Raw genomic sequence first — 27,550 nt, forward strand, 5'->3', positions numbered from 1 at the left:
GTTTTTACCGGAAACTGATTAAATGTAACCGTTTACGAGTTTTGTTTGGATAGTTGCCGTAACAGATACTGATTCATTCCCGTTGTTTGGTTAGGCAGCCATGTAACAGAATAATAGGTGCAAGCAAAACTGATTACAATGCAGTGAACAAGCACAACACTGTCACATATATTTGGATGAAAATTTTGACAACAATAATTCAAAACAAGAGATAATATTTTGCAAAACATAACCAATGACACACCTTCAAAATCAATCAAAGGATTGGATGCAAAATTGACATGAGTGAAACTACCAGATTTGTTAACAAATAAACTATCAGATCCAGTCTCCATAGAGTTCTTCCCGTCAAGATCCAATCGCAGTGGTGGAGCGCACGAGACGGGAAGCAGCGGAGCGTGTGGGGGAGAGGGCGGTGCCGGCGACGAGCGCGGAGAAAGGGGGCAGCGCCGGCGCCGGGCGCGGGGCATGGGGGCGGCGGCGGCGGTGCGTGCGCTGTGACTATGAGGGAGAAGGCGACGACACGTGCGCTGTGAGGGAGAAGACGACGACGCCGTGCACAGTGCACTCTCCTCTATATCGGTATCGCATTCCGCCCTACCTAGGAGCGTAATCAGGTTTATATTGGGCCAGAATTCGTTTGCGGGCTATCCGATTACGGCCCATCTGAAACAAACGAGTGTAACGTGATCTATTTACAGTGGGAACTGATACGGGCCAAAAACAACCCAACCAAACAGCTTCTAAGATATTACAGCTCCCAATCCTTATTTAAAACCGTTGTTCCTAGATATCTATATAAAGAGAGGGAAAAATCAAATCATGATCGAGGCAATATGCACAAACAAAAAAGGGTGAAGAATTGCCAATTAACAGTCACGTTTTTCTTACAACAGGGAATGGTGCTGTGAGCAACATGCCAACGTATGTTATTGCAAAAATCACTGTCCATTACATCGAAAATTGCAAGAGCAAACAAAGTAAGTCACTAGAAATCAAACTACCAAAGAGCCTCTATAGATGCAAACAAGATCAACGGCCTTGTCGTACCAACAAAATAATAAGTCGTCGGATACATTTGCTGGGCTTTCACCTGCACTTTTTGAAGTACTTACCAGTCGACATATCCTCAATTACTAGCTTTATTGCACCGTGCCTCTCACCCCCAATTTTATCAAAACGCATTGAAGAAACTGGCAATCATATGAACAAACGGACGTAACGTGAAGTCCCTGAACCCGATCTGACGAAAAGACTAAACCTGTAGTGGATATTCACATTGCTTGGTGCTACTCTAGTACTCTACCATATGGCTCCTGTACGTTTATTTACGCTGTTCGTATTTTTTATACATTTTTTGTTGTGTATAATCGTATATTGTATTTTGTGAAATCAATAAACGGTTCCAGGTGACGAAAAAGGCTGGCCGCGCGCCTTGCTACGGGCGGCGGAGGAGTCGTTCGGCGGGGGTGAGCGAGTGGCGGAAGTGGCAGCGGTGGCCGTAGGGGCAGACGTCGCCGGCGAGCACCATGCGGCAGACCGCGGTCTTGTAGCGGGGGTGGCGGATGACGGGGCGGAGCTCTGCGACGCCGTGCGCGAACTGGCACTGGTCGCCGTAAGGGCAGGCCCCCGTCTCCTCCCACTTGTTGCACAGCTCCGTCTTGAACATGCCCTGGTTGTACACCTCCAGCTCCGCGGCGGCGTCCGCGCATTGCTCCTTCTGCTCATCGCCTTTCCTGACGCCGTCGTAAGCGCGCTGCTGCTTGATTTGAGAGTCGTAGCGAGGTGTGCGACAATGTCAAATGCCGATCAAACGGGTGGAGCCGTGGTGTTCGCGAGGCGAGAGCGGGGACTCACCGAGCTGGGGTTGTTGGTCGGGTTCGACGACGTGCGGGGCTTCCGGTTGTGGGCCGCCGCCGTGGCGGTGGCCTGGGCTTGCTGGTTCAGTTTGAGGTAGCTAGTCGATCGCACAGAGATGCTCTTAGGTAGCACGGCGAGCTTCTCGGGCGTGGGCTCCTTGTTGGTGGTCGCGACCTTCTGCTCGCCGAGGCGGAGCCGTCGGATCTCGTCGGCGACGGCCACGGCGGCGGTATGCTTTCCGCTGAGCAGGGCGAGGCGGCGCGTGAGGTCGCTGTTGGCGACGCGTAGCTCGGCGTTTTCACGGCGGAGTGCCGCGGCCTCTTCGGCGGCCTCGGCGAGGTGGGAGAGGCAAAGCTCGTAGCGGTCGGCCACCTCCTGGTACTGCAGCGCGAGACGCGCCAACTGCAGCCGCTGCCCCGTGGCATCGGCGGCCGCTCCCCCGTCGTCCCCATCATCAACAAGGGAGGCGGAGGAGGACGGCGAGAGCGATACGGAGGTGGCTAGCGGCGACGGCGAGGAGAACCCGAAGGTGGGGCTGAAGGGGGAGGAGCAGCGGTACAGGGCGTCGTCGCCGCTGGGGAAGTAGCGCGGCGAGGACGCCAGCCGCTGGTCACCGAAGGCGAACGGCTTGAGCTCCAATGCCGAGCGGACCGGAGAGAGCAGCGCCTCCTGCATCGCTGACAGACAGCAATGGCTGCCCCCGCGAAAAGCTATGCTCTGCGCGAACAAACGGATGGATATGTCAACAAAAAGAAAATCTTGAAAGAAGGTGAAAATTTTCCACACACACGTACAACTCCCGGCCGTTGCATTGAGGATTTGAGCTGGTAAGAATGGATTTGATCGACTGTAGGATCAACCAAGTTGAGTTACTACTCAAGTACTTCGATGAAATTACCTCAATGAGGGGGAGGCGATCGAAGCCAGAGAGAGGGCGACGGAGGAGGTGGGTGCGGGGATCGCGCGACGTGGGTTATATAGCGGGGAGCATGCCAGGAGCAGGGGAGACCGTGGGGCTCGTGCGTCTGTGAGAGCCCGGCTCCAGGTGCAACAGGGAATCAGCCGAGCCCGTACCCAGCGACGGCGAGGTTCCGAGCCCGTACCTGCAGCGTAGTACTCCATGCAGGGAATTCCGTGGGGTAGACTTCTAGTGCCTACGTTGTTAAACATTTTTTAATTTTAAGAAAGTGTGCCATATAGATGATTGTGTCATATTTCGATCGTGAATATATAATGTCAAATTCGATTTCTGTGAGGAAAAAAATAAAACATTTATCGTTAAATTTTTTTTCTGTGGACAAAACTTGATTTTACATGTTTGTAGAGTGGTATAAAATAAACAACATACACCATTTATTTTTGTTATTTTAGTTAAAAAATATGCAAGAAACATGTAAAGATGACGACTCAAAATCATTGCCGTATATGAGCTACTCCTACGTGGTTTCAAGCTCAAACTTTGCTTACCTGGCATGTAAAGAGCCGAGGATTGTGGATGTGATCAGTTAGTTCGCTTTGCTGCGTAGTGGGCTACCGAAGCTGTTTGCTTCTGCTAACGCACGTACGAGCATGATTAGTTTCCACAAAGCAGAGTGTAGATTTCAGAAAGATGTCCGGTGTATGTGCAGAGATCGGCGGTGTATGCTGCGACAACGCTCATTTAGTATTGCGTTGTCATGCAATTTGTTTGGAAGGAAATGTATAATTCTCATACATTTTCAGAACAAAAAATGCCACCAAATCCCCATCTGTTTCTGGAGAAGGCTAAGCTCGAACATTAATCCCTTCAACTATACTTCACCGATATCCTTGATGCGGACCAGTCGCCCCATTTCTGTGTCATGTATCGTCATATCGACAAGATGACAAGTCCACACCCCTGCTGACTCAGCAACGCCCCCCTCAAAATAGTGGCAAACTCACCGTACATGCAAAGTACTAATACAACGGTAGAAGAAAACCAATCTTCTTGTCCCTAGTACAATTAGTACCGTAGTTACATGAATGAGGTGGTGTTTGGATGAGGCTAAACTTTTTTTTTTTTGCCCCATGTTACATCGGGTGTTTGAACACTTATTATAAATATTAAACGTAGACTATTAATAAAACTCATCTATAATTTCGGACTAATTCGTGAGATGAATCTATTGAGCTTAATTAATCCATAATTAGCCTACGTGATGCTACAGTAAATATGCTCTAATTATGGATTACTTAGGCTCAAAAATTTGTCACATGAATTAGCTCTCATTTATATAATTAGTTTTATAATTAGTCTGTATTTAATATTTATAATAAGTGTTCAAACATCCGACGATGTGATATGAGCTAAAAAATTTAGCCCAATCTAAACAAGTACGTGCACTCACTCGTACATATGCGCATATGCCTTGATTACAACAAAGCCGTTATTCAGAAAGGCATTTTGCACGTTCATACGTATGCAACCAGGGCCAGGAGGCCAGGACCAATCGCAGCCACTTCTTTGATCACTAGTGGCAGAAGACGGACAGATAATAAGCGACCTATAGTATCAGATTAGTTATTCTTGCTTCACAACTAATTAATCATGTTGGCCCACCCTACACGAGGCGGCCCTGCACGTACTGGGGTGAGGTGCGTCTGGCCTCTGTCACTGACCTGGAAGGGTCAGTCTTTCACAGCGCAAAGCTGATCGATCCGAGCGAGCTGAAGCTTAAGCTTGCTTTGCTTTTACGGGTCAGTCCCTCTCCACGAGCTCAGGTTGCTCAGCTAACAAACTCCGCGTCGATCGATCGATCAATCTGCCTCCCAGCGGCGTCTTTTCCTTAGGAAAATCACCCCGCACCTCACACGCACACACACGCACACCCCAAACATCTGATAGATGCATGCAATCATATGTTGCTTCCTGCATACAGCTTTAACTAACTTCGGAATTCGCCTCGCCTACCGCGCGCAGGCAGGAGCGTCGAATTGTGCGGCACGTCGGAATCATTCCTGGAGATGGAGACCGGCCGGGGGAGAGAGCTGTTAGCTAGAGGAGAGGAAACGAGAAAGGCACCCCTGTGTTGTTGGTGTCGTGTGGGTGCGTGCGTGCGCGAGATGTTTCTTTTCTTCCCGCTGCCGCGACGGCTAAACGAACCGGGTGGACTTTTAGGTGGGTGCTTTTTCGTTTGGCGATGCCGACCAGCTCGCTCGCTCGGTAGGATGGATCATATCTGTGTTCGCCGGTTGCCATCAGGGTTTGTTATGCACTGTTCGGCAGACGGCGACGGTTCGTGCGAATGAAGGCATGCACCGCGACGCGACGGGGCTGATGTGCCGCTTCGACCAGAAATGGATGTTAATATGCCATCTCTAGCCGGATTGCTGCTCCGTTGGCAATCCAGTTTGCCGCACGCCCGCACCACGGATCAGTAGCATCAATTTCGAATGGAAGGGCATTCTGAGATTTGCTCTTGTCCAATAAAAAATATTTCGAGGCACCGGTACCTTATGGTACTAAATCGTTTTTTCCTATTGGATCTATCTGAGTAGAATAGTCATTGCTAGATCTAACAATTAAAAACGATTTGATACCGTGAGATACCAGTATTTTTGAGATATTTTTTGTTGAACTAAGCAAATCTCATCTGTAAATGATATGGTCTGCCGAACCATAACTGGCTGGATAGCAAATCCAATTCAAAACGTGATATCGAAATGCATATATAATTATAAATTGAGATCTCAACTTTGAAAGTTTTGCACGAGTTCTATCCTATTAGAGCCTACTTCAGGTCTATTTATAACTATAGCAAGCGTGGCCTATAGCAGCGTTCGCAAGTGATAATGCAACAAAAAAAAAATTTATCGTTTTTCGGGCGCACGTTTCTCGAACTACTGTATGGGGTATTATTTTCAAAAAAAATTATATAAAAGTTGTTTAAAAAAAATCAAATTAATCTATTTTTCAAATTTGCAAAAGTTAATATTTAATTAATCATATAGTAATAGTTTTTCTCGTTTTACGTGTTTTTTTCACTCACGGTCAGTATCACTTGCGATCGATTGCCTATGGTTACATGTTTGATTATAATATTCCTCCACATGGATATTTTCAAGAGTACACTGGAAAATTTACATAGGTCTAGATTTAGTTGGGCTAGGCCCAACAACAACACGTCTTATCAGCTTGGATGAGCTACAGCCTATCAGTTGGTGCTGAAGCCTTTTTTGGCTAGAGACCCTTCTAATCGAAGACCCAACTGTTTGCTAGTGTGTTAAGTCTTTCCTGGTCAAAGGCTTGCTGAGCCAAAAACCTTCAAGTCCAAAGCTCTATTAGCCCGCTTTCTTAGCCTAGTTTGCTTCGTGCCTTTAGCAGGCCAATACTTAGCATCCAACAAGCCCTTTACTGATAAGGTTTTTTTTGTAAGATCGGTTGAAATTGTGCTTCATTTAGGCCTTCACTCTTAGGCTTTTGACCTTCAACTGAGACTTATGCCCCTTTCCTTCCAGGATACCTTGCCTTTTGCTACTCTGATTTTCGGCTTGTGCTTGGCTCTTCATGAATTGCGCTGACCACAAGTGCAAACATTTTAAGACACGGTACAATTCAATTAGTAAGAAATCTAAATTTCACATAGTTGATATTTGTGTGGCAAATTGCAAAATGTTTCTTAATTTTTGCATACATATTAATGAAATCTTACGTGGAACAGACCAAGTTCACCAAACAATTAAAGAAACCCCATCTTGTCATTAGAAGTAGACGTATATGATACTATAAACTCGTTTTCAATCATACCTGCCAATCTCATTTTGGGCCCTATATATGCTCTTTGAGCTCTCAGGTAATAGAGTAGGAGAGGATCCATTGTTACAACACAAGATAATTAGCTCCATAAACTGTCCCACTTCACCGCATAAACTATCAACTATGTACAAACTATATAAATATTACTGCTATACATACGATCCCATTGTACGACTTAAAGTGTACAATCATAAATTAATCAAAGGAGTAGCTGTTGATATACACCGTAACCGTTGATCCATCGTAGTCACACATAATGCATAGCAATTCTGTTTTAATTTTTTTACGATCCTTGAGTAGATACCGAGAGATACTGTAGCAGAAATAAATACTATCTCTGTCCCGAAATAAGTTCATTTTTCAGATTTTGGATAACATGTTTTGACTCGTCTTATTTAAAAAATTTTTGCGATTAATATTTTTGTTGTTACTAGATGATAAAGTATAAACAGTGCTTTATGCGTAACTAATTTTTTTAAATTTTTTAATATTTTTTTAAATAAGACGAATTATCAAACGAATAGACATAGAAATTAAAAGTAGAGTTATCGTGGGACGGAGTTAGTACTTACTAGTTGCAACTCTGGACCAAATTTTGGCCCGGCCCAGCCTCTGCTTTAGCGTCCACGAGGCCCGCACGACCAGCAGCTTTGGAAATTTTGTCGCATTCTCTTGGATCCAGTGATTTCGTCCGAATCGAACGGAGACTCCTGCGGGCCAGGGGTTTCAGCAGCACGGCGGCGGAGGAGCGGAGCTGGACGGGAGGGACCGAGGTCCGAGGGTGCCAAACCTGATCCACAGCAGCGCGACGGGCGAGCCGCCCCCGATGTGTGGCTCTCCCGGCGCGCCCCGATTTCCTCGCCCCCACCTCGGTCCTCGACGGGACAACGACCGGCAGCGCCGCTTCTCCGCCGCTCGCTCCGAGCCTTAAACCCTTTCCTCCTCGCCACTTCCACGACCTTCGGAACTCGACGAGGGAGCACTCACGCACGTCTCTCTCTCTCTCTCTCGCCCGCTTCCTCCAACATGGCGGCGTCCACCACCTGCCCTGCTCGCTCCATGGCGTCCGTCTCCCGAGCCCTCCGCCCGCGGTCGCACGCCGCTCTCGCCTCCGCCGCCGTCCGCGCGGGTGCTCACCTCGGTGCGGCGCTCGTTGGAACCTGTTTGAAGGAGATCTTCGCCTTTCCCGTTCCATCAATCTGAGAGCTTGCTGTTGGCTTGTACGCAGGGGGCGGATTGGGGATTGCCTGTTCGATGCCAAGCTATGGTAGGAAGGAGAAGGAAGAGTGGGGATTGACCATTGCGTCCGCACCAACCACTGCTGCTCCAGTTGCAAGGTACGTTCCGTATGAGCGCCTCGTCGATGTTATTTGGGTCCGGACAATTGATTTGCTTAGTTCGTGGACTGCACAATTACAGGAGAGATCCGGGTTTGATTTGGTCAACACAACTGCGTTTGTTGAGTGTTGACTAGTCACGCTGTGGTAATCTAAGTTAGGTGCTGCTACTTTTTAATACAACTCAACCAAAAAGTCACATATGAAGCTGCAAAGGCTGCTGATTGGGGTTCAACAACTTTAACTACTTGTAAAGAGATAATCCTTATGGTGCTCTGCTCGATGTGGTCACTGGACTAGAATGTTCTTTACACTGAGAGCACTTTCCTTTGGAAGTATAGGTTTCCAGTATCCTATTTTTATATGAAAACACAGTAAACTCTTCAATATTTTTGGAGGAAGTAAAATGTAAACTAGAAGGGATCAAACGGTTGAACTATTCAATATACACCATTCACCTTCTTATGGGCTTTTAAACTCCTTAAAAAGTACCTTGAGGTACCAAAAATTTTAGTGCAAAATTCTAGTACCTTAAGGTGCATTTTATTTCAAGGTATGAAATTTTTATACTAAAAATGTGGTACCCTACTTAAGGATGGTAAAAAAGCTCCCTTCTTATAGAACTGATGCCCTGCATAGCAACTGATCATTTCTCAAATTTTTCTCTAAATATTGTATAGAAGCAAAAACATTGTATTGAAAGAGTGCCTTTGTAAGTAACAACAGTGTTACGTCAAAAAAAAGTGACAACATTGGTCAATAATTGCTCTACCATTTTCAGTTTTCCTGACAAGATGAACTCACAGTGGATTGCTTGAGCAACTTGTGTTTACTTAGTCGTGAAATCTGTTGAACTTCATGGTATGCTTTTAAGCAAGATGACATGTGTGCTTATCCTTCTAAGTTTTTTTATTTTGAATGTTCAAATTAATCATCATTAACTTTCAAATTTTGAGTATCTCCTGGACTAAATTTGCATATCTTAAAACAAGATAGCAATTTAATTGATTGAAACTTCTCATACTTTCATGTTGTTTCTGTAGTCAGCTGAAGTGTTTGCTGTTTGTTTACTCCAATCATGCCCGCTTTTTCAATCCCTTATCTGACTGTTTTCATCTTTTTTTGTACACCTCGTAATTTTGTATTGGACATTTCTATTATGTAGTTTTCATTCGAGAAAAAAGCCACAATACAACAAAATTTTCAAGGTGTGATGTCGAGCAGATTTTCTTTCTTTACAGCCCACATATAGTACCAGTTTTGAAGAGTGTAGTTTCATCCATATGATTAATGATCCTACAGACGAGCAGAACTATATTGTTGGCCTTTCTGGAATAATTTCATTATTTAACACTACTTGCTCTGATTGTTGTAGTTACATTTGGTAATGATGAGATTATCTGTTGTTTCCTCAGAAGCTGTCAGATTTTGTGCAAGGCTGAAGCTAACATATCTAGTAATCTGCCAGAGAGCATTCCTAGTGGAGAAAACCAGTATGAGAAAATAGTTGAGCTGCTTACCACTCTTTTCCCTGTCTGGGTAAGTTGCTATGGGCATTTGAGGATTTTATCTGTTCTTTTGTGTGTGTGTTTGCTTCTAATTGTTATATTTCGTGGATTATAAAGCAAATATTTGAAAATGTAGTAATGCAGAGCTCACCTTTTGCAGGTCATATTAGGTACCATTATTGGCATCTACAAGCCATCGATGGTAAATTTTCTGACTTACCATTATCCATTACCGTCTGCACTCATCAGCTAATACCATACAAACAGACATTTATGGTTTTATTGGAAAATTTGCAGGTTACCTGGTTGGAAACCGATCTTTTCACTGTGGGCCTAGGATTTCTAATGCTATCAATGGGACTAACATTGACCTTCGAAGATTTTAGGAGATGTATGAGGAATCCATGGACAGTATGTTTCTGTGCCGGAATAGCTTGTCTTACAGAAATACTGATTATTTGTCTGTATTTGAGGCCTCCAACTTGATGTAGGTTTACTGAATACTGATGCAATTGCCTGTTGCAGGTGGGTGTGGGATTTCTCGCACAGTATTTGATCAAACCTATGCTTGGATTCGCGATTGCCATGGTACTGCTAAGCTGTGCCTTGCTATTATTTCTAATTTCTAATGAAATAATAAAAATGAATTGAATACAATCTATTTTTCCTTTGTTTGGACATGCTGCTATGGCAGGTTTTCTTTTGATGCAAAACAGGCTTATTCAAGATTCTCATGTAAACTTTGGGAAACATTAAATTGAAATGTTTGTGCCTTGCTCAAGGAAATAAACTGATTTGACAAGCCATGCCCTGAAAAGATAGACATGCTCTTATGCGACAGTTCCTTTTCATGAAAAAATTCATGTAAATGCTAAGTAAGATTGTATTAAAACAGTTAATGGCTTACTTAAACCAATAAACTGATCTGACAAAGCAACCTGAAAGATTTAAAGGTTCAAGATTGTTCGCTGGTTTCATTTTTAGGACGTTTTCCTTTTATTTCCTGTGTTTTTGGATACCTTGACCATGACTCATTCTCTCTAGTTTCTTTTGTTTTTTTTTTCATTTAATTTACCCTTGTCCCTTGTATGTTGATATCTCATAGCATTACAGTTTTTACATGGAGAAAGTATATATGCAGCTACTACACTTTTATCATATCAAATGCAAACTCTACCCTGTTATCTACATTCTTGTTTGTGATGGTTGTATATTTCAATTAGTGCTACTTCATTGGTATAATGTCTCTCTATGTTTATTGCTAAAAACATTTAAACCTAAAATTTCTTGTAGTTTGTGATTTTTACAGATCTATATTTAGTTGCGACCTAATATATTTGTTATTTTACAGAGCTTGAAGTTATCTGCTCCTCTTGCAACTGGTCTTATTTTAGTGTCATGTTGCCCTGGTGGGCAAGCATCAAATGTTGCAACTTATATATCCAAAGGAAATGTCGCCCTTTCAGTTCTTATGACCACGTAAGCTTCATATTTGCTTGAGAAGTAATTTCATTCATTCATTGGTGCTTGTTTTGATCTACTTATACTTTTTTGGTTTTTCCTTCCTCTTCCTTGACTTTTTTAATCCATATCTGACGTGACAGCCTTTATGTTTGGTTTTGTGTTGCACTCTTATCATAATTTAGTTATCATGATAAATTACTGATTGTTTTTTTGTCTTGTGGATGACACATTGTTATGTTACCATGTCCTAAAAATATCCAACACATTGGTTTAGACTCTTTGTACCTGTTACAAGTTTCTACCACAAATTTAACTGTCATATTTATTTGATGCCAGCACTTTTGTATAGTCTGTGCTCATGCCTAGAAAATATCTACATGTCATGGTTACACATTCGATGGACTTTCTATTCAACCATCAAATTCGGACTTAATATTTACCATTCCAAAGATTTGGTTCACAAATTACTTCTATATAATCTAGCATGCATGTCAGTTTGACATGCTTCCAGGCATGAAGCATTTAAAGAAACTTAGTACATTGTCTAGTAGGTTTTAATGGCAGGCTTTGTATACAAGTGTTTTTTTGAATGATAGAACCAGGCACCAGACCTGTTACTAGTTTGTTGTAATTCTTATCTGAACTGTTAGGCCATGTTGACAGAATTTTTCTTCATCATGAAATAAGCAAAACAACCTAATGTGTATGGCTTGATTTGACAAAACTGTAGTTTAAGTGCTGAAATTGAGGGCATACAATGCTACTTCGCCTACAGTCAGTGTGCTATTATTCTATTATTTTGGTGTGCTATTAGATTTTGAAGTAGTAAAGTAAGCTCTTAGATACTCTGTTTCTTCCTCAGTCTAATGCTCCTAATTCTATTCTAACAACTTGTAACTATTTTTACATTTCAGTTGTTCGACTATTGGTGCTATAGTGATGACACCACTCCTTACTAAACTCCTAGCTGGTCAACTGGTTCCTGTCGATGCTGCAGTAAGGGCACTATGATATACTCCCTTTGTTCTACACTATAAGACTTTGTGACATATTTAGATTCATATGGATGCTAATAAATCTGGACACATGTACAAAAGATATACATTGTTATGGATGAATCTAGGCAAGACTAGAAAGTCTTTTAATATATAAGAGGGAGTAATTCTTAAACCAAGTACTATCCACTTTTATTTATGAAGAGTGCATAAGTTTAAGATAATTATGTCTGCAGGGATTGGCCATCAGTACTTTTCAGGTTGTATTACTGCCAACTATTGTTGGAGGTACTAAAGAAGCCTAATTAATTATCTGTTGTGCAGTATTATGGTATATTATCTTTAATCACTTATATTTCCATTATTTTACAGTCTTGGCGCACGAGTATTTTCCCAAGTTTACTGAGCGCATTATAACCATAACACCATTGATTGGGGTCCTCCTCACCACCTTGCTTTGTGCTAGTCCTGTAAGTGTTTCAGTCCTTCCATAGATTGCTGACAACAAATGCAATTTTGTGTCATTTCATCATAAATATTGTTTAGGCCCTCCACAAATTTCATAAATTTAACTGATTATGATGTATTGCAGTTCTTTGCTGTTTTAGTAAATGCTGTTCTCTTCAATTTTGTTTTGGATATTGTAAATGACTAGACGAAACACAACTGATTTCACACTTTTTACTTGAACTTTTTGTTTCTTACAAGATTGGACAAGTCTCAGAAGTGCTGAAAGCTCAAGGTGGCCAGCTTATCATTCCTGTAGCTCTGCTGCATGTTGCTGCATTTGCACTTGGGTATTGGTTATCGAAAGTTTGCTCTTTTGGGGAATCAACTTCTAGGACCATCTCTATTGAATGTGGGATGCAGGTAAAGAAAAGTTCAAATGCTTAGATATAACCTGTTCTATCCGGCACCTGGAAATTTTACAAGCTTGAATCTTTATGATGTTACAAGTAGTAGTGCGGCAGTATGCAAAGTCAATAAAGTATCAAAATCTGTCTCATTTGCACATTAAATTTCCTTTCTTGGAGCAGAATAAACTTCAATGTCATCTGTGCCTAACAATATCACTCTTCGTGTTTTCAGAGTTCTGCACTTGGATTTTTACTTGCCCAAAAACACTTCACGAATCCACTCGTAGCTGTTCCATCTGCTGTCAGTGTTGTATGCATGGCGGTATGTTTCCTTTCTCTCTTTTCTCCTAAAGCTACTAATGTGCATATCACGACTTTTGCTTCATTATTTTTTCTTTATACATTGAACGCTGGAGTTCGTGACTGTCTAATCTAAGGCCTTCTATTTTTTCGTAACAGTTGGGAGGGAGTGCTCTTGCAGTTTTGTGGAGAAACAGAGGACTCCCAGCAAATGACAAAGACGATTTCAAGGAATGAAACACCAACAACCTCCAGTTTCTAGTCATTACCTAGTGTTATTTTTAGTCCAATGGAGTTGCATCACAGCATTTTTCATGCTATCCATATGTTAGGTATGTGTAAGGAAAACATATTTTAGCAAGTGGATTATCAGTAGGACTTGCCCATTTGGTAGCTGTATTGCATTCTCATCTTTGAATAAGCTGCAGCAGGTGCTTCCCTGCAAAGCAGTCAATTTTTACAGTACTTTTACAAGTCCTACATTTGTAACATTATGCGCGGGAGTAAATAGATTTCCAAGAACCGCTCTTCCAATCTACCGAAAGGCCAATAAGATTTTGTACCTATCTTGTTCTTGCTGAATGCAGTTTCGTGATCGGAAAATTGCTTATATGCCTTCTCTAAGGTCCCATTTGAAACATGGGATTGCGAAAATATAGTAATAAGAGAAACATATAATTTTGATAGGAATATAAGTGTAAGCAAGAGATTAAAAAAATATAGAAAACTACATAAATGACTTTACTTAGATCGCTGAATTATGGAAATTAGAGGAGATAATGACTCAAAGCAAAGTTTCCAAGAGGTATGGGGGCTTATCCCCATCCATATAAGGGCTTCTTTGAATCACAGGATTGAAAAAACAGAGGAATAGAAAAAATATAGGATTCTGACAGGAATGCATATGTAAAACAGAGGATTGCAAGACACAGGAAAAACGTAGTAATAACCGTTTGATTGGACCACAGGAAAAACATTGGAATTTGAGGAGAGAGATAGACTCAGGATTTTTTCCATGAGGTTTAACCTCTTGTTAATTTTCCTCCAAAACTTGTATAGGAAGATGCATTCCATAAAAATTTCATAGGATTTCATAGGGTTCATTCCTTTGATTCAAAGTGTTTTGTAGGAAAAATTCCTATAGGAGTGAAATACTATAAAATTCCTATGAAATTCATTTGAATCAAAGGGGTCCTAAGATGGGAGGATAAAAGGTAGGGAAAATTCAAATAATTAATTAAGTTCATAATGATATTCCATAGTTGAATCGTAATAAAAAAAAAGTTAGTCTCTTAAACAAGACATTCTAAAACATAGGGTGATTCGAGATGCTTCATACAAACTTTCTCCAAGATATCTTTCGAGCCATTTCATAAGGCATTCATATGATCAATCTGATCTGAATTATTTGATAATTTGTATCAAATGAGTGACCAGATAGGAAATTTTTATATAGGATCATAATTCTATAAATTTTCTATATATTTTCCACGAATCAAAAGGGCCTCGAGATTATAAAGAAAAGTGTTCCATGCATTTTGCCTGCTGCCTGAGGGGCCTGCACCTCGCTGCATGTTCCATCCATTTTGCCAGGCTGTGCGTACGCAGCGCGAGCGAGCAGAGGGGAATTTTTTCCATGCGGATGTCGCGCCTTTCGCGTCACGCGTTCCTCGGCGGGAAACGCTCGTCCGAGAAGAGAGAGAGAGAGAGAGGGAGAGGGCACGATCGAATATCCCGGTGATTACGTGGGTGTAGCCGTCGATCCATCCATCCATCCATCCGTTCTGCGCTCGCTCGCGCGGCGTCCTCGGCGAGAGGGAGTACGCTGCCGTCGTCACGCGCGTGCATGCCATGCCATGCCATCCCTACGCTGCGACGCCCTGCGACCGACGTGCGTGCACGGTGCAACGACCCGCCCCGCATAGGCACAGCCGCCTGTCACGTGACCTCACCACGGCGCCCCACGCGACGCGGGCAGTACGCCGGCCCCACCGAGCGCATGCAGCTGAGCTTACCCCTCTCTCTCTCTCTCTCTCTCTCTCTCTCTCTCTCTCCTTTTGCATTCTCCTACCGAGCGCACGCCGCTGGATTAGCCTAGCCACGGTAGCCGTATGTAGAGCGGTAGCGTGGACCACCGCGCGCGCGCCCCGCCGGTGGAGAGAGAGATGACCTGCGGCTGACGCCACGCCTTCCGCATCTCTGCATGCGTTCCACTCCTCTGCGAGTCTGCGTTGTACGTACGTCCGCCCCGTCACGTCCCGGACGAACGGTGAATGATTGAGACGATGATGATATCCTTTTCTTCTCCGTTTTCTATAACTAGTACTACTATGGTCTTGTTTAGTTCTTAAATTTTTTTTCAAAAATATCATATTAAATTTTTAGATATTTAAATAAAATATTAAATATAGATGAACCAAAAAATTAATTACACATTTACGAAAGAAATCCTGAGACGAATCTTTTGAGTCTAATTAGTCTATGATTAGTCATAAGTGCTACAGGAACCAACATATGCTAATGACAGATTAATTAGGCTTAAAAAATTCGTCTCGTGGTTTCCAGGCTAGCCGTGAAATTCGTTTTTTTATTCGTGTCCGAAAACCCCTTCCGACATCCGGTCAAACATTTAACATGACACTTATCCCAAAAATTTTCGCAGTCTAAACACCTAGCACAGGGGCGCCCAGGACACGGACGATTGCGTGCGTAAGGGCGTCGCTCTTATGCCGTTCTTGGCAAGTACTAGTCTCAAGAAGATTCATTTTAACATGTTTTACATATATTAATAAAAAATCTATCAAGACTAAAATAGTATTCACTTTTTCAAACATCAATACAGTTGCTTCATACTTTCTTAAATCCCAGGACATTTGTTTCTGATTCTAACAAACTTAAATACAATAATTAATTAAAAAATAAAAGTCGAAAAATATAGCTAACCAAATATGAATTCGAAGTCTTTGTGGGGGGATAGTACAACACTTGAGTGGTGGTCTTGAGTGACCAAAGGCCTTTTCGCTGAACGATCCCGCTCTCTCCGATTCTTGGAATCACCCCCCGGCGCGCCCACTGAGCCAGGACGATGACGTTATACAACCTGTGTGTAACACGATACGGCCGGAATTGGATTTAACGAGAGGATCTGTGCCATCTACTGTGGCAACAAATGCGTCGTGAGCAGTCTTATGGTCCTCTTCAATTGGTACGGCAGTACGGCACCAGCACATTGTGGTTAAGGAGCTTCCTTAACTGAAAGAACTCGAGCCACACTGCCACAGTTCAATCTCACTGAACTACGGCTTTTACATTTTTCATATGCCCTGTGTGTTTTTATAACATAAGTTTTGAAAAACGTATCAAACAAAAGCCAGGCTGCCGAGCTTGGAGAGTAGTACCATTATCTACTGTATTTCTCCTCTCGCAAGAGGCGCTTCCATAACTACAGTGCCAGAGATGGACTCTTCCTGGACCTACGTACGTACCTACACATGTTGCATGCAAGCATGCATGTTGTAGAGACTGGCTCACGCCACGATCGATCGCCCGATCGCAATCACTCAATCTCGATTGCCAGAAGATTCGGATCCCTGTACTGTGAGCATGCATGCAGCCTAGCATGCATGAGCATGATTTATCGCAGCATCAAATGCATTGCATTGTTTAGTCCGGTCTGTTCATGCGTTGCTCAATGCTCAACATATGCTTCACTGTGGCGCACAGTCGCGCGTACGCTACGGTCCAAGTACTCCTAGTTGAATTCAGAGGCCGATCCATCCTCCAACGTACTACTACTACCCCATGGTCCAAGCCTAAAGGCTACACACAATATACTTAGGAGCACTCAGATAGGGATCAAGTAATTAATGGAGACTTGAAAAATAAAAATCACATATACTTTTGTGGAGTGGAAGAATGAAAGAATATGGGGCTGCATCTAATTTAAGCTATAGCTAGCATTTGTATGCTTTGTGGCGATCGAGAGACCATTGGATAGCAACTCATGGGATTTTTCTTCCATTTGCGGTAAGCTGGCGTGACATCTCGATCTCGATGGTCTGGACCAGAGTTTTACTCCAACACAATACTACTACACCACCCTACCTTCCAGGCCAGCTAGCCTTTACTTGCTACTGCGTTTTTACTTATCGGGCACTGCGTCACTTGCTAGGAATTTTAATTGGACCTGCCTCGAAAGAGAAATTTTAGGTTCTAAAAATGTGTACTATCTCAGTCGATTTTAAAAGTTCACATGCATGCAGCTAGCTACCCTCATTTTGACTCGTCTGGCTCTTTTTTTTTTTCATGTTTTTTTCTGGAACATGGCCCACTTCAACTTAAGTTTCTTATGGCATGAATAATGCGGGGACAGGTCGAGTGGTCTCACCACGTGTTAACACCAAATTTGATAAGGTTTTTTTAATGGATTCGGTTAAGGAAATGACACGATCAACCAATGAAAAGCTTATCTAGAAGAGCCCGAATTTAAAAAGGAATCGTGAAGATCATGACATGGTGGTTAATTCTATCTATAAATTAGACGAATTTTAGTAGTTTTCTTTTTATCTTTTAGGAAACATGTCTCCCCTACTATAGAAACAAGATTTAGAGTCTGATTGAGACTTGTTATTTACTTTTATCTATTAGAAAACATGTGTCATGTTTAATATAGACTAGGATTCACCCATAGGTATAAATATATATACCCAGGGTCATTATATGAACATCTTCATACACAGATCAAATACAAATTCGGTGCATCGCCACCCTCCTTACCAAGGTTTTATCACCTGTGGAACTTGGCACCTGACACGGGACTGCATCGCTTCGATCTCTGATGGAGTGGTAAGTCCTACGTTCCGCCGGACCCGGCGATCATATCGGCTAGATCAGAACTATCTCGGTTCAGTCCGATCTTCCAATCTAGTCGTATGATTGCTAGTTACCGTATTAGTTTCAGCTTAGGTTACTTATGTATCTTGAGTTGATCTGGTCGACTACTTTGAGTGATTTATATTGATTTGATATTTGTTATTTGACATATTTAATCGGATATTATATTGGTTCGGTCTGATCTATTAGATTGCATCAATCAAATAGTTTATATCAGATCGATGTATCTTGCTCATTGTTTTATCGAAGTTATAGCCGATAACGGCTTGATAGCGATCTAGATATGTTTAGTATCTAGCTTGACATTGCTAGGAGTAATATGAAATTATCTCGGTTCCGTCCGATTTTCTAAGATTATTCCTAGTAAGCTAAGCTAGATATTTTATAGATCGTGGTCGGTTATCAGTTGATTATAGCCGATGATCCTCACAAGTCTGCATACTCATTGTATTTATATCAATAGAATAGTCGATTGTCTTACTGCATTACTTCTACACCAATCAGCTTTAATTATTTAGATTAGTAGTTATTTGTGTTGCATCGACTTATGAGGGTCACATGCTAGTTAGTCTTGGTCGATCGTAGCAAATATTCCATTGCTTATTTAATTATTTGAGTTTATATGTATATCAGATTCCCAGCCGATCCAATCTTTTAACAGCCAAATATTCAATCTATCAGCTAAACGCTACTACATCGATATTTGATCGGTTGGATTCTCGGTAACCTATCGGCTTGGTAGCCAATCGATTTGTTTTGATGAATTCTTCTCAGTTGAAGCTACACCTAGAGCCACTCACACTGTGAAGAAACTACTTGTTGGATTGAGTGGTCTCAACCTACGTGGCACTTTAGACCACTCGGTGTGACTTTCACAGTGAGTGTCCTTATGGTGGATTATTTGACTTATTAAGGGAAGAGGCAAATAACATATTTATAAATTAGAAATAATTTGTAAATACAAATTTAATATATGTGTTCTTGGCGATCTAAAAATCAAGACTAAAACAATAAAGTGTGATGCACCCCAATCCACTATATTTAAGATTAAAAATTTATGTTTTGACATATTAGTATAAACATAAACGAAAAAATAGAGCACTCTAAACCCTCATCATTGCCGTAGTATTTGTGTAACTCCTGCAAACTAAAAGAAAAGGACAGATTGAGTTCTTGGAATGAAAACGAAGGGAAAAAAAATAACTGTTTTGAACTAAAATGCAATCACATCTGATACAAATACAAATTAGATCGACCTAACTTTTCACGCAACCCTAACCTCCAGCAGCTAGCCGCCTCCTGTAACCTGTTGTTGTTTCAGTCTTCTCTAGAATCCTCACTTCCTCCTATATATTGCCATTCGCATTACTTTCTCTTTATTTATTTATTTACCGTCAAAACAAATTATTCTGACGGTACCTACACAATAGAAAAAATATTAAAATAAATGTGATGGTTCACAATGGGTTGCACGTTAGAGTTATTAATTAGGATTTTAAGTCAGGTAGACAGCAGAATTTTTCTGTGTGGCACCCACAGAGCGGTCATGAATCTTTTGACTTTAGGGATCAATCGTTAGGAAAACTAAATTTCCCCCATGATCATTTTTTCTGTTGGACCATTTTAACGGATCACCTACAGATTTATATATTCGAATGGTAAAATATTTTTTAACAGTTTTCTGCCTACAGTAAAGAGCCTAACGGTGCGTCAATGTACTATATCAGTACCCTATCCGGCTGTCTCCCGATGTGCTACAAAGTACAAACCCACACCGCCGTTCAACATGTACCACCAACCATCTGTACATGGGCGGATCCAGCCCAGTAAAGCAAGGCTGATTGGCTTATTTCACTTTCAGCCCCCATACTCTTCTTCTTTTTACTCTTTTTTTCCCTATCTCTCTTTTCTCTTTCACGAAGATTCAGTGGACGGGTAGGAGGCTTGAACCCACTAGCACCCACGTTGGATATGCCCTTGTATCCATAGCCTTGGCTAGTTACAACTAAGACCCTGTTTGGATTCAAAAAAAGCCATGAAACTTTTAGAGAAAGGTCACTCTTCTTTCAAACAGGAGGGATTTTTTTTGTAGTTCCTCAAAAATCAGTAGTCCCTAGGAGGGACTTTTAGGGATTTTATCTCTCTTTCTACGTGTTGCCCCTCTTCTCTCCCCTCTGCCGCCGCTCGCCCGCCCGCCCGCCCGTCGACGCCGCCCTCGCGTGCCCGCCCCCTCTTCCTCCGCGGCAATGTCGCTCCCCGTCATCGACCTTAACGACCCCCGCGACGATGTCCGCCGCCGCCGACGTGCGTCACCGCCGAGGCCATCCCCGCCCGCTAGTGGATCTGGTAGCGCTGGTGGACAAGGAGCCGGTGGACAGGGGTGACAGGGGTAGGATCTTAGGGGTAAAATTATACTTGTACCCTATAATAAGTCCGTTTTAGTCTCTCTTCTCAAACAGGAGGGACTAAAAAAAGTCCCAAGAACTACTAGAAAAAAGTTCATAGGCTACTAAAAGTCGTTCGATCCAAACAGGCCCTAAAGCTTGTGAGTTAACACCGAAATCCTAATGGAACACGTGAAATAAAATGGGTCGGTCGGTATGCAATACACAACCCGAACTAGCTATATACTCCAGTTTTATTTGATAATCTATTCCCCCGTTCCATACTAGAAGACTTATTAGATTTGCCTAGACTTGTTTATGTATTAATGTATATATTTTATATATGTGTTTAGATTCGTTAATACATAAATAAATCTAGACAAGAATTGAAAGTATTAGCGAAATATGTTTTTTGAAAACCGTTTGTCAAACTTTTAAAATTTTGACTATCAAAATATTAATTTAAAAAGACTAGGACATGTAAAGAGTATTTTAATATATATAATATAGTTATTTATTTATTATATTTATTTTAATAAAAATATATAGTCTAAGATAGATTTCGAAAACCATATATTGTCTAAATTAATAAAATTTATCATCATAAATGAAGTATCTATATAACAAACAAATTAAGCTACGCATAGCGGAGCAGGTAAACAGTAGCACTAGGGGCGAGCCCGAGCGGCCGAGCGTGATGATCGATGGATGGTGGTGGTCGAGAAATCTGAGATTTTGCCACTGCTTAATGTTGGATTCGATGGTATGCCATCCCACAAATGGATTTCGATAAAGAGCCACGCTTAAGTGGGTGTGCTTCGATCTTTTGCCATTTTTGTCTATTTATACATTTTAGATGTATTTTTGATAGAATTTTGGGATTATGTGACCGAATTGCCCCTGCCACGTTCTTCCTCCCTGGATCCACCACCGTCGGCACTGCTGCTCCGATCTGGTCCATCGTCGCATGGCCAGATCCGACGCCGCCCGCGCCGAATCATCGTCGCGCCGCCCGGGCCGCCGTGCGCCAATGAGATAGGGACGAAGGAGGATGGATCCGCGCTCCCATGACAAGATCCAACGCCGCCCAGGCCCCCGCACGCCAACGAGATGGGGAGGGAGGAGGCCGGATCCACTGCCGCTGAGACGGGGAGGGGGTCCAGGGAGAGGGGACGACGGTGGAGGGAGGAAGGGGGAGGCCGGATCCACCGTCGGCAGGGCCGTCGCCGCCACTGAGACGAGGACGGGGAGGGGGCGGCGCTGGAGGGAGGGAGAAGGGAGGCCGGATCCGCTGCTGGCCGGTTCGTCGCCGGCGAGACGAGGACAGGGAGGGGGCGGCGTTGGAGGGAGGGAGGGAGAGGGGATGCCAGATCCGCCGTCGGCTAGCCGGTGCTACCATCTTCGAACTGGGGGAGGGCTTCGAGTCGGGCGACCGCCGTCAGGGGAGGCGTGTCGGCGACGGAGGGTGTCAATGAGCTTGAGTCGGGAGGGGCATCGCCGGCTGGGCAGGGCGCCACCGGCGGCGCGCCGTCGCCGCCAGCCATGCACGGCGAGCACTCCGTCGCCTCCTCCTGGCTCCTGCAGAACAGCGAATGAGAGAGAACGAGACAGGGGCAAACCAGTCACACAATCTCGAAATTTTACTGAAAATATATTTAAAATGCTTAAATGAGCTAAAATGGCAAAAGATCGAAGCTCACCCAGTTAACCGTGACTTTTTATCGAAGCCTATTTATGGGATGGCATAACATCAAATCCATATTAAGCAGTGACAAAATCTCAAATTTCTCGTGGTGGTCCACGTACGCCACTCGCGCAGCGGGGCAGAGAATCATCAACGATTGAGAGCAAATCGAGGGGGGTGGGCCCACGTACGTACCGGTGCATGCTGCCCTAGACCCGGGGAACAACTTGTTGCCACGGATGGAGCTACCGTGGGTGCGTACGTGACCAGACTTGATCATCACCAGACTGTGTGTGCCCCGGTGGTCACGTACCCGGCCGGTACCCATCCATGATCGATGGATCATCGATGATCGATCGGGCAAGCATGGATGCATTCGCGCGATTTTAGGGGGTGTGAGTGCTCACGGCGTTGTCTTGCGCTCCTGCAGCCGCGCATGCCGCATTCCTATGCTTGTCTGCTTGCTTGATAGAGGGCATTCTACTTGCTTGAAGGAAAATTCAATGAGGGATAAAACTTACTCCCTCTTCGTCCTTATTCTAGGGATAAATCTAATCACATATTTATTCGGATTCGTCTCTAAAATCCCTAAATTTGGTACTACATAATAACCTTACAAACAAATGATGAGTCATAACTTTTTTTAGAGACGATAAGACGTATATGTACACTAAGACGTATATGTACACGAGATGACAATACCTATATGGATCGGGAGAAAATGAAACTAGGGCCTAAGTCTACTCGGTGGAATGAAAAACCGATGTGCAATTGGTCTAAAAATCAATTAAATTGCATATATTTATGTAAAACCAGTGGTAAACTGTTGTATGATCGATCATAATTTGTAAATCATTGTCTATTTGCAAATATGTCGTTTGATATTTTTTAAATAAGCTTAACAATAGTCTTGTATGTTCTATGTTTCGGCTTCTTGTTCCCATCTTACATCTTACTTACCCATATTCTCTCATTTTTCAAGTGTATATATTCCGAATTACTTAACGATGTGTTTTTTATGAAAATTTTCTATAAAAAGATATTTTTAGAAATCATATAAATATATTTTTAAACTTTCTATAACTAATGATTAATTAATCATGTATCAATATATTGTTATATTTTCTGTGCCGGATAATTAACCAACGAACGAATGCAACCATAGTAATAATAGTATTATGAGACGAGGGGAAGGGGGTGGTTATAAATGCTTGATCCGACGGCCTGAAAGTTGCCACGTCCATACTGTAGCTAGCTCGTACGTGCAGCAGGCACCAGCGAATCCTCGTGCCAGTAGCTAGCCAGAGTTACCCGCAGCAAGGACTCACTGTCACCAGGCTGATCACCATAAATATTTCCAACGAGCCTTGACTGTGGCAGTGTAGCTTCAAGGTGATAGTAGCTCGCACGTACGAGCTCATTGTTTACAAGTCGATCACTTCAAGTTGACTCGTACCCGTCCACGGTCCATCGACATTTTCGCAGTTACACCATTGATTGCTCTCTCGCAACTGGACCTCTAATCCAGACCATTGACCACTGGCTCTGAGCCTACAGCGTCACGGCAAACAAGGGTGCAAGTAGTGCACCACTAGTCCAGTCCAGTACTGCCCGGCTGCCTGGTGCGGTGGTGCCTACTGCTTGTCCGATTTAACTCGAGCACCCTAGGCATGCAAGGCTACAGCTACCTTCGTGCTAAAAATAAGTTTATTTTTATCCAGTTTGTTCTAAAATAAGTTTATTTTTACTAATCGTTATATTAGAGTTTGTAAAAACAATAAATAAATGCATTGGTAATAGATAAAATTGAATATAATTGTATTAGTTTTGATAAAACAGAGACTATTTTAGTATTTTAGATTTTTTAAGATTTGATAAAGTTATTTTAGGATGAAGATAACACTCATTTGTTCAGATTACTTTCTCTGTTCCTAAATACAACTATTTTCTCGTTGTTTAAGTAAACATCAAGATTGGATAAAGACTTTCTTTCGGTTACTTCATTGGTGAAATTTGAATTGCTTACATTCCTTTTCTAAGCACAAGTGCACAACCCAGGGTCCATTCATTTGGAAAAAAAAAAATTTAACTCCTAGGAGTAAAAATGCAAAGGAATGGAATGCGTGCATATATATTTTTTTCAAAAGGTTTGGTTGAATCAAAAATTTTCTATGTTTTCACTCTACAGCTTGTAAAAATAAAAGTTTCCTTTAGTTTTTCTATACTTTATTCATATAAACCGAATGGTTTTTTTATGAAATAATTCTAAGAAATCCAAGCTTTTGTTTTTCGTTCAAGCCAAATAAGCCCTAGAAGTTTTTGCTTTTAGGTGCATTAGAATCAGTATCACATATGTTTATATTATGTATAACCTCTAAATGCATTTGTAAAATTTAAATTGTTTTAGAAAATGTGCATTTCTAAGGGTGTGTTTGGTTCACGAACAAGGTTTAATGAGATATGACGATCCATGTTATTTTGTTTTTTTTGTTTGGTTGGGTGTACAATGGTGGATATGAAGAAAATAACAAATTGTTAGTCCATAATAAAAATATATTTATTATCACTAATCCTACAACAATTAATACTAGTTAGCAACAAAATGTTCTAACTATTTATAACTAACACTAATCATGAAATGATAATTGCTTAGATGAGTGCTAAAAAAGAGTAAAATCAGAAGCCGGATATAATGGATGAACCCCAATCCATATTTAGTGACACATGCATGATGCATCTCAATGCATACTCTATGTGGCAAGGCATTCCCGGTGCTGGGCCAGTGGCCCTCTGTGGATTGTGTTGGATTTTCAATCCGCTCAGCTTGCGTGATTAAGAGGGCACAAGTGGTCTTCCAAATTTGCAACCCTAAGACAAGGACCTAGCTCCCACCTACAAAAGCGTATATACTAGTGTGGACCAAAACCCGTCACCACGGGGCACGGGGCCCCTCACCGAGTTTCATTCTTCGTAGTACGAAACTACTCCATGAATTCGCATTGCAGGGTTCCATAAAAAAAACACGCGAAAAATCCTACTGCAGCAGCATGCTAGCGCTGCACAGGCACAGCACCGGGTAGTCTCTGCCACCGGAGAAGCGCGCCGCGCGAGAGAGCCCCTCTCTCGAAAACCCCTATAAAACCACCGCTTCGCACAGTAAAACCACAACCTAGTTGGCAGTAAAAAAAAGCGCCGCTACCTACACGCACAGCTCAGCTGCACGCAGGGGGGCCATGGACAACAAGCCGGCGCAAGAACGCCGGGAGACGCGGGTCCCGGGCGCCGTCATCGTCGGCGCGGGCCCGTCGGGGCTCGCCGCGGCCGCGTGCCTCGCGGCGCGGGGCGTGCCGGCGACGGTGCTCGAGCGGTCCGACTCGCTGGCGTCCTCGTGGCGCCACCGCATGTACGACCGTCTCACGCTCCACCTGCCCAAGCGCTTCTGCGAGCTGCCGCTCCTCCCGTTCCCGGAGGAGTACCCTACGTACCCGTCCAAGGACCAGTTCGTGGCGTACATGGAGGCGTACGCCGCGGCCGTGGGCGTCGCGCCGCGATTCGGCGCCAGCGTCGAGGAGGCCGCGTTCGACGCTGCCGTCGGCGCATGGAGGGTGCGTCTCGCCTGCGGGGAGGTGGTCATGGCACGGTGGCTTGTCGTCGCGACGGGGGAGAACGCTGAGCCGCGGCTGCCGGACTTCCCTGGCATGCAGAAGTTTGCCGGGTGTGTCATGCATACTTCCGAGTACAAGTCCGGCGAGCAGTTCGCCGGGAAGAAGGTGTTGGTCGTGGGATGCGGGAATTCCGGCATGGAAGTGAGCTTGGATTTGTGCCGGCATAGTGCCCATCCCTCCATGGTGGTGCGCAACACGGTAATAAACTTGTTAACTGAGCTCGCTTTAAAACCTAACTACCCTACCATGCTCTGTTTTTTCTCCTCAGTTCTTTTTTGTCTGTACTTGATTTATTTTTCTATGCGTCACATCGTGTTGTTATTGGACAATTTCATTGTGCATGGCCGTATTTGATCACATTCAAGTAAAGAAATTAGACCTGTTAACATCTTCCATTCCACACAACTCTTTGTTGGGTGTCTTGTCCTATCAACAGCCGTTTCTTTCTTCCATTTTGCCTCCCCCGGCCCTCCCATAATTATGCGTGTCATTTTCGTTACATTATTATGATGGGTTACACAAATCTAAGCGCCGTGGTGATGTTTCGTCCAGGTGCATGTCCTACCAAGGGAGATGTTTGGTCTCTCCACGTTTGGCATCGCCATGGCTCTGCTCCGTTGGCTACCGGTTCAGCTCGTCGACCGGTTCCTCCTCACGGCGGCACACCTCATCCTCGGCAACACGGGGCAGCTCGGCCTGAGGCGGCCCAAGACTGGGCCCATCGAGCTCAAGAACCTCACCGGCCGGACACCCGTACTGGACGTTGGGACGCTAGACCACATCAAATCCGGCAAAATTAAGGTTAGTGGTTATCAGTCAGCTAGACTAGTACTCTCCGTCCGTGAAAAAAAACCAATATTTTGGTTTTTCTGTCGAGTGTTTGATTATCCGTTTTATTTGAAAATTTTTCAAAAAATTTAAAAATTAGTCACACACTACTATTCATATTTAATTATTTAATAAAAATAAAAAAATTAATCGTAAATTTTTTTAATAAGACGAAGAGTCAAACATTCTATCTATGAACTGAGAAATTAATTTGTTTTGTGACGGAGAGTAGCTCCTTTCAAGTACCAGTGGCAGAATAAGCTATTCTCAAGTGCAGCACGTACATTTCTCTTCTGGGAAATGGTTCTCATAATCATATGGTGGAGAGATTCATTTCTGTGGGTTTTCTCCTGTGCGTTGAATGCATGGTAGCTTTATGAGGCGTTGATGGGAATCATGCATCACCAGGTAGTGGGAGCAGTGAAGGAGATGACGGGGCAAGGGGTCAGGTTCGCAGATGGTAAGGAGGAGCAGTTCGACGCAATAATACTCGCCACAGGCTACAGGAGCAACGTGCCATCCTGGCTCAAGGTAAAGCAGAGTGACTCGTTCGGTTTTGGGCCTGCACTGCACTGCGCTAATAATATCTCGAGACGATACGATCATACGAATGATGCTGTTAAGCCCTAGGAGTTGTTAGCTCATGCATGCATATGATTTCTGTGTCGTAGGATGGCGGTGACTTGTTCACGAGGGATGGCATATCCAAGGTCCCCTTCCCTAACAGCTGGAGAGGGCGTAATGGTCTCTACACAGTCGGATTCACGCAGCGGGGGCTCCTCGGCACGTCGTCGGACGCCCTCAACGTCGCCAAAGATATACATTACCAATGGAGAGAAAGAGGCCGGTCTGCTATTAATGTACTTGAAATAGGCAGCTCTTCTTTTTGATTCGATGGGAAATGTACAGTGTTTGGGGGTAGAAATACTGTATTATGTGCATATAATTATAACACCTTGGTTCTTCCCTTTTACCAACAACCCCGACGATCACTTGCT

At 43.2% G+C, this 27,550-nt stretch overlaps 3 protein-coding genes across 3 annotated transcripts; 2 read left to right on the top strand and 1 right to left on the bottom strand.

Annotated features, from left to right (window-relative positions):
- Positions 1–819: 819 nt before the first annotated feature.
- Positions 820–2,792, bottom strand: LOC102701227 (zinc finger CCCH domain-containing protein 9). Its single transcript, XM_040527064.1, has 3 exons — positions 2,759–2,792; positions 1,858–2,577; positions 820–1,759 (listed from the first exon to the last, which is right to left on the bottom strand). The coding sequence occupies exons 2-3, from the start codon at positions 2,533–2,535 to the stop codon at positions 1,439–1,441; spliced, it is 999 nt and encodes a 332-aa protein (XP_040382998.1). The 5' UTR covers positions 2,536–2,577; positions 2,759–2,792; the 3' UTR covers positions 820–1,438.
- Positions 2,793–7,349: 4,557 nt separating this feature from the next.
- LOC102705384 (probable sodium/metabolite cotransporter BASS2, chloroplastic) lies at positions 7,350–13,684 on the top strand. The gene is made up of 13 exons (XM_006644368.2): positions 7,350–7,778; positions 7,866–7,974; positions 9,390–9,513; positions 9,643–9,684; positions 9,780–9,893; positions 10,008–10,070; positions 10,834–10,961; positions 11,861–11,942; positions 12,178–12,229; positions 12,314–12,411; positions 12,650–12,811; positions 13,031–13,120; positions 13,258–13,684. The coding sequence occupies exons 1-13, from the start codon at positions 7,664–7,666 to the stop codon at positions 13,333–13,335; spliced, it is 1,257 nt and encodes a 418-aa protein (XP_006644431.1). The 5' UTR covers positions 7,350–7,663; the 3' UTR covers positions 13,336–13,684.
- An 11,548-nt stretch (positions 13,685–25,232) lies between these two features.
- LOC102701503 (indole-3-pyruvate monooxygenase YUCCA1) lies at positions 25,233–27,550 on the top strand. The gene is made up of 4 exons (XM_006646082.3): positions 25,233–25,922; positions 26,277–26,525; positions 26,961–27,083; positions 27,224–27,550. Exons 1-4 carry the CDS (start codon positions 25,293–25,295, stop codon positions 27,440–27,442), a joined length of 1,221 nt encoding a protein of 406 aa, XP_006646145.2. The 5' UTR covers positions 25,233–25,292; the 3' UTR covers positions 27,443–27,550.

The sequence above is a fragment of the Oryza brachyantha genome, chromosome 1 (assembly GCF_000231095.2).
Source record: "Oryza brachyantha chromosome 1, ObraRS2, whole genome shotgun sequence".
NCBI lineage: Eukaryota > Viridiplantae > Streptophyta > Magnoliopsida > Poales > Poaceae > Oryza > Oryza brachyantha.